The 7,907-nt window shown below is 37.9% G+C and overlaps 1 protein-coding gene across 1 annotated transcript; it reads left to right on the top strand.

Annotated features, from left to right (window-relative positions):
* Nucleotides 1-339: 339 nt before the first annotated feature.
* On the top strand, nucleotides 340-7,689 carry LOC144995557 (C-type mannose receptor 2-like). Its single transcript, XM_078955281.1, has 2 exons — nucleotides 340-4,139; nucleotides 7,022-7,689. The coding sequence occupies exons 1-2, from the start codon at nucleotides 3,667-3,669 to the stop codon at nucleotides 7,500-7,502; spliced, it is 954 nt and encodes a 317-aa protein (XP_078811407.1). The 5' UTR covers nucleotides 340-3,666; the 3' UTR covers nucleotides 7,503-7,689.
* The last annotated feature ends 218 nt before the right edge of the window (nucleotides 7,690-7,907 follow it).

Here is a 7,907-nt window from a genome sequence, read left to right as displayed (position 1 = left end):
AAAAACATTATAATACTTTCCTGAGAAATGTTATGCCTCCTTCGTGGACTCATTTCTTTGATTTTGGCAGTTGAAACCCGCAGAAAGAAGTGGCATTTTGCAAAAAATGTCACATGCATGCACTGCAGCAGTAACTTGACCTCACCAACATGGCGGTGCTCTCCTCCCATGAGGAATCATGTGATGTCTCCTCTAGCGATAACTCGTTGGTGTTGCCTGCAGCCTCATAATTACTAGGTGTGTCCTACTAACCACACATCCATCTGTTTACACTCTCTTCCGCCGAGCAGCAGCAGAGCAGACTGACCGACTAAACTCAATTGAACAGGTGAGCTGCATGTTTATGGATAAAGTTCCAAATGTTTGGAAGCTCATTTGTTCGATTTATTCATGTTTTATTTATTGATGAGTGGTTTACAGGATCTCTGCAGCCCGATGATGAAGACATCGGTATCCCTGCAGCTGTCCACTTCCATCCTTTCTTCCTCCACCAAAGACCAGGGGCCTCATTTATAAACGTTGCGTACGCACAAAAGAAGGCGTACGCCACTCTCTATGCAATAGTTGAGATTTATAAAAGGCAAACTTGACGGGAAAATGTGCGGTCATTCACGCAAGCTCTGACCCAGGCGTACGCACAAAAACGGGTGAAATGAGAAACGGCGACACCGTCGGCAGAAGGAAAAAACACGTGAAAGTGAAAATGACAATACTGCCTCTCATAAATAACATGAAGACTTCACAAAGCAAGTCTTACAATTAACCTACAAGAAAACCCGTTTGATCGATCAGCAGTGAAACAAACAAAAAAATCAAACGAAAATTACAACAGAAATTCACATATATAACACTTATTTGGAAAAAGAAAAGTGAAATATGTTCTGCAATATTGGCATGTTGTGCAATTCATCCTCATAAATAATATAGTTAACAGAACAAAATAATTTACAAAACTGATATTCCCGTTAATGTGTCCGTCTAGCGGAGCAGATATAGGTGCGGGCGTGCGGACGGACGGACAGACGTACTAATTGTCCACTGGGGAAAGTTGTTTTCATATTAAAACATTTCTCCATAAACTATGGAATTATGGTATTCATGCATATGCCTTTAGTTTGTTTTATTTTTGATAAAACAATGTATGGCGTATGTCTCAACCATTCAGAAAACCACAAGAAATTACATTTGCGCTGAACAATTTCCCATTTCCACGTGGATTATTCCCGACATCTGTAGCTTGTCAGATGTAATTAAATGGAGGGAAATAAAATGCTCCATCACAATGCGTAATGACGCACAATGGCTGATCTTGCGCTCTTAGAAGATGTGGCAAATGGAAGAATTCGGAGTGAACGCATCTTTAGACAGCAAGAAGACTTGCTGGCAAACGAGGACGAGTGGCTTATGAGCCGGTTCCGACTTCCTCGAGCCGTCCTTTTGGATCTCTGCGGGCTTTTGGGCCCGGCGTTACAGAGGCGCACTCGGAGGAACCACGCATGTCACCCGGTGCATGCATGGTCGACAAAAGGTTCAGAATCTCTTTGTTTTTTAAACCTATTTGGAAACAAAGCTTCACAAAAGGCTCCACACATTCCATCTTCAAGCTAGGCTCCGATAAACTGAAAACTTTGGTGTTTTTTCCTTGTTAATCTATGTCTTTTTTTCCTCGTAAATTTACAAGTTTTTATCTTGTAAATTTAAGATTTAAAACCTCGTAATTTAACGGTTATGACTTTCTTTCTCGTAAATGGCTCTAAAACTCCGTCCTATTTTTTACTTTCTTGAAATCCAGTTCTTGCAGTGCAATGCCAGGTCAGATGAGGAAAACAAAGAGGTACATAGATCTTTTTGTCTCCCAAATTTGTCTCCACATCAGAATGGAGTAGAGCAAGGAGCTTGTAGCGTGCCGATAGCTTCTACATCACTGCTACGAGCTTTTTTTTGTCTGCTCCTGATTCACAGTGATTAAAAAAATCCAAACAGAAATGTCCTTTAAGCCTGATTCTCTTTAAATATGTCCATCTTCAGTAAGATGCCACAAGAACATGTTAAAAACACAAAAAACACAATTCTCATTGGAGTGGGTCTTTAAGTTTTTTTGAGGACAAGTGTACTTAACTGATTCAATGTGAATCAAGTCCAATTAAATGAAGAAAATTAATTCTATATTGATCTACTAATTGTTACTTTTAAGTTAATCTGAGGCCAGTTTAATGAATCATCATGTCTTTAGTCCAGCAGAAGATGCCAGCCTTATATTAGGTCAGCTTGTGTGATTCACTTGTAGGAGAGGATTACAGCAGGTGAAGAGGTGCAGGCTGCTGCATTCGGCCCACTGGCCGGACTTGCCTTCCTTGATTGATGAATACCAGGGAGACGGTGAAAGAGTTTCTGAAGCCCAGGCCTTAGTCTTAGCATGGAACACCCCACAGTCTGTTGATCAGGGAGCATGATCTGAATTATGCAAGAATTTAAGTTTTATTTTATTGATACAAGTCAATAACAGTTAGAGCAAACATCTCAACTCCCACTTTCAAGTGCACTGAGTCTGTTTCCCCCTCAGCTGGACTTGAGCAGTTTGAGTCTGTGAGTCTGTCCTCTTTAGAAGAAGTTGTCAGCCACATGAAGTCCTCAGACTCATTTAATTCCAAAAAAGTGTTTCTATTGCAGTTTTGCGAAATATGTCCATTTAGATACGCCGCAAAATATGTTTGAAACCACTTGTCTTATTTACAATAAATATGTAACTGGAAAATTTAATTTTATTTCCGGTGGAAAATACTGGGTGTTGTAAAAGGTCATAATTATTTTGAAAGAACAAATTAGTTATTCTTTTACCCATGTCAGGTCACTGGCACTGAATGAACGCTTTGCCGCTACAGATAAGACAAGCCTCTTTCCAGGCCATTTTTAAAACTCGACTTAGGATTTATTTTTGTTGCCTAGCTTTTAGTTAAATATGAGATTTACCTCTGTTGTTTTATATTAAAGTTTGTTTTTACCCTCTTTTATTATGTTCTTACCTTCATGCTTTCATTTACTTTGCTTTTATGTCACTCGTTTTTTAAAAATTTATTTTATCATGTTTACTTTTTAATGCACAGTGCTTTGTTCAATTTTAATTGTTGAAGATATAGATAAAGTTGATGATGATGTTGACCATCATGGCCAGAAATCTTCCAAACTTAGTGGAACCAGCGATTGTAACTGAAACTATGGTCTGAACTTCTAACAGGGACTCTTTGTTCAGGACAGCATGAGTGGCCTGTTCTTTCTCAGATGGCTGCTGTCCTCCTTTTTACTGATTGCTACATAGTAGCCTTACAGAACCTTTCAAGATACTGGATCATGTTAAAGATTGTGTGGGTCAGCAGAAAACAAAGTTTGATGTTCTGGTTGTTTTTTAGAGATAGATAACAGACTTTGCATCATCAAAAAAATAGGCCACTTCTACAATCTTTGCTAAATTTATAATCAGATCATGTTCTGTTGTGTGCTTTTGAAACATTTTGGGGTGTGAATGATGGGTGGAGAGACTCCCTGAAGAATATAAGGAAGCAGCTCATTCTTTGCATCCATCAATCTCTGGAATCTCAATCCGTGCAAATCAACTCCAACAAGAGACGTTAAAGCTTCCCTCTGTAGATCTACGCCTGAAGCTCCAACATGTTTGTCTTTGTCTTGGTTGGTCTTGCACTGATGGCTGTGTCTCCTTCAGATGGAGTGGAACTAGAGAGTGGAAACTGTCCAGAGTTCTCATTCTACTTTCAAAATCGCTGCTACAGGTACTTCGCCACACAAAGGACCTGGACTGAAGCAGAAAGCGACTGTGTGTCTGAAGGACTGAACCTGGTGTCCATCCACAGTCCAGAAGAGCAGAGATATGTCAAATTTTTAATATCAAACTTTGACACCAACGAGAGAGCCACATGGATCGGTTACACTGATGCTGAGCAGGAAGGAGTGTGGCTGTGGTCTGACAGAACCATAGACAACTACCAGAACTGGAACAGGGGAGAGCCAAACAACTACAACGGTCCAGAAAACTGCGCAGTGACCAACTGGGGGTTTTTCAGGAGATGGAATGACATAAACTGCTCGGAAAAATTCCCTTTTCTTTGTGCATCTCGGAAACTTTGAATCTTGATCGGATCCAATTCCATCCACTTTCAATCTGTGTTTCTCTGTAGTCTGGGGTGCTTTATTTAGCCTGTGAGCAGGAGAAATCACAATGTTTCTTTACAAATTGCATTAAGTTGAATAGTCCCCTCATTTAATTCAACACTGAAACATCTGACAAAGGATCAAATAAATGAATTTAAAAAAACTGAAGTGTTTCACAAAAAACTGTGGGTTTTTATTTATAATATTTTAAAACATTACATAGAATGCTCATCATAATGATCATATTTACACCATTTCCTTAATTTTCTTTACAACAACCACTAAGCTGTAAAAGATAAGATGTGTAAAGTAACACATGAAAGTTAGTCTTGCTTTCATGACTGGATGCCAGATTTTCAAGTTACATTCTCACAACAAGAATCTATCTTGTTGTGGGTCACCATAGCTATAAAAAATATTCAATAGTAAAAGTAACTGCCAGCTGTAGAAGATAGAAAAGACATGTTGACATTTTCAAAGGACATTATAAGAAAACTGCTTTTGTTTTGAATATGGTGGACAAAATCATAACAATATTGGTTCAACAAAGTAATTATTTGTTAGGTTTATAGTAATAATTAGGTGTATCTGTTCCCAACAATCATCCCCTGCACTTAACTGAGAAGAGTCCTGCATTCAAACTTTTAACTATCACATTGATGACACTTTGTTTATTTCATGTGCAGTTTGCCTTTTTCATAGAAAACAATCAAAGCAAAACATTTATGTGCCATTGTGTACAAAAATGTTGCACATAAATGAGTAATAAGGGTGATAAGTTTGATTCAGGCAGGAACAAAGAGGAGGGAAAAATCAATGACGACAAGCTTATAACACTTTTCATTTTAATAAACATATGCAGATTGTAGCTTAAATAGCGAAACCTGTGATCAAGGAAAAAAGTCAATAACTGACAAAAAATGGAGATGTCAATCTGTTCTAACTTAATACAAATAAAAATGAGTCAAAAACAAAATGCACCAGCAGAAATCCAAGATTTTTATGTCACTCGTTTTTTAAAAATTAATTTTATTTTGTTTAGTTTTTAATGCACACTTCTTTATTCCATTTTAATTGTTAAAGATATAGATAAAGTTTATGATGATGTGGACCATCATCTATACTGCTACGAGCTTTTTTTGTCTGCTCCTGATTCACAGTGATTAAAAAAATCCAAACAGAAATGTCCTTTAAGCCTGATTCTCTTTAAATATGTCCATCTTCAGTAAGATGCCACAAGAACATGTTAAAAACACAAAAAACACAATTCTCATTGGAGTGGGTCTTAAAGTTTTTTTGAGGACAAGTGTACTTAACTGATTCAATGTGAATCAAGTCCAATTAAATGAAGAAAATTAATTCTATATTGATCTACTAATTGTTACTTTTAAGTTAATCTGAGGTCAGTTTAATGAATCATCATGTCTTTAGTCCAGCAGAAGATGCCAGCCTTATATTAGGTCAGCTTGTGTGATTCACTTTTAGGAGAGGATTACAGCAGGTGAAGAGGTGCAGGCTGCTGCATTCGGCCCACTGGCCGGACTTGCCTTCCTTGATTGATGAATACCAGGGAGACGGTGAAAGAGTTTCTGAAGCCCAGGCCTTAGTCTTAGCATGGAACACCCCACAGTCTGTTGATCAGGGAGCATGATCTGAATTATGCAAGAATTTAAGTTTTATTTTATTGATACAAGTCAATAACAGTTAGAGCAAACATCTCAACTCCCACTTTCAAGTGCACTGAGTCTGTTTCCCCCTCAGCTGGACTTGAGCAGTTTGAGTCTGTGAGTCTGTCCTCTTTAGAAGAAGTTGTCAGCCACATGAAGTCCTCAGACTCATTTAATTCCAAAAAAGTGTTTCTATTGCAGTTTTGCGAAATATGTCCATTTAGATACGCCGCAAAATATGTTTGAAACCACTTGTCTTATTTACAATAAATATGTAACTGGAAAATTTATTTTTATTTCCGGTGGAAAATACTGGGTGTTGTAAAAGGTCATAATTATTTTGAAAGAACAAATTAGTAATTCTTTTACCCATGTCAGGTCACTGGCACTGAATGAACGCTTTGCCGCTACAGATAAGACAAGCCTCTTTCCAGGCCATTTTTAAAACTCGACTTAGGATTTATTTTTGTTGCCTAGCTTTTAGTTAAATATGAGATTTACCTCTGTTGTTTTATATTAAAGTTTGTTTTTACCCTCTTTTATTATGTTCTTACCTTCATGCTTTCATTTACTTTGCTTTTATGTCACTCGTTTTTTAAAAATTTATTTTATCATGTTTACTTTTTAATGCACAGTGCTTTGTTCAATTTTAATTGTTGAAGATATAGATAAAGTTGATGATGATGTTGACCATCATGGCCAGAAATCTTCCAAACTTAGTGGAACCAGCGATTGTAACTGAAACTATGGTCTGAACTTCTAACAGGGACTCTCTGTTCAGGACAGCAGGAGTGGCCTGTTCTTTCTCAGATGGCTGCTGTCCTCCTTTTTACTGATTGCTACATAGTAGCCTTACAGAACCTTTCAAGATACTGGATCATGTTAAAGATTGTGTGGGTCAGCAGAAAACAAAGTTTGATGTTCTGGTTGTTTTTTAGAGATAGATAACAGACTTTGCATCATCAAAAAAATAGGCCACTTCTACAATCTTTGCTAAATTTATAATCAGATCATGTTCTGTTGTGTGCTTTTGAAACATTTTGGGGTGTGGATGATGGGTGGAGAGAATCCCTGAAGAATATAAGGAAGCAGCTCATTCTTTGCATCCATCAATCTCTGGAATCTCAATCCGTGCAAATCAACTCCAACAAGAGACGTTAAAGCTTCCCTCTGTAGATCTACGCCTGAAGCTCCAACATGTTTGTCTTTGTCTTGGTTGGTCTTGCACTGATGGCTGTGTCTCCTTCAGATGGATTGGAACTAGAGCGTGTAAACTGTCCAGAGTTCTCATTCTACTTTCAAAATCGCTGCTACAGGTACTTCGCCACACAAAGGACCTGGACTGAAGCAGAAAGCGACTGTGTGTCTGAAGGACTGAACCTGGTGTCCATCCACAGTCCAGAAGAGCAGAGATATGTCAAATTTTTGATATCAAACTTTGATGCCAACGAGAGAGCCACATGGATCGGTTACACTGATGCTCAGCAGGAAGGAGTGTGGCTGTGGTCTGATAGAACCATAGACAACTACCAGAACTGGAACAGAGGAGAGCCAAACAACTTCAACGGTCCAGAAAACTGCGCAGTGACCAACTGGGGGTTTTTCAGGAGATGGAATGACATAAACTGCTCGGAAAAATTCCCTTTTCTTTGTGCATCTCGGAAACTTTGAATCTTGATCGGATCCAATTCCATCCACTTTCAATCTGTGTTTCTCTGTAGTCTGGGGTGCTTTATTTAGCCTGTGAGCAGGAGAAATCACAATGTTTCTTTACAAATTACATTAAGTTGAATAGTCCCCTCCTTTAATTCAACACTGAAACATCTGACAAAGGATCAAATAAATGAATTTAAACAAACTGAAGTGTTTCACAAAAAACTGTGGGTTTTTATTTATATGATTTCAAAACATTTCATAGAATGCTCATCATAATGATCATATTTACACCATTTCCTTAATTTTCTTTACAACAACCACTAAGTTGTAAAAGATAAGATGTGTAAAGTAACACATGAAAGTTAGTCTTGCTTTCATGACTGGATGCCAGATTTTCAAGTTACGTTCTCACAACAAGAA

Source organism: Oryzias latipes, chromosome 11, assembly GCF_053564925.1.
Source record: "Oryzias latipes strain Hd-rR chromosome 11, Olatipes_Hd-rR_3.1".
NCBI lineage: Eukaryota > Metazoa > Chordata > Actinopteri > Beloniformes > Adrianichthyidae > Oryzias > Oryzias latipes.
This window is presented reverse-complemented; position numbering and strand designations above follow the sequence as displayed.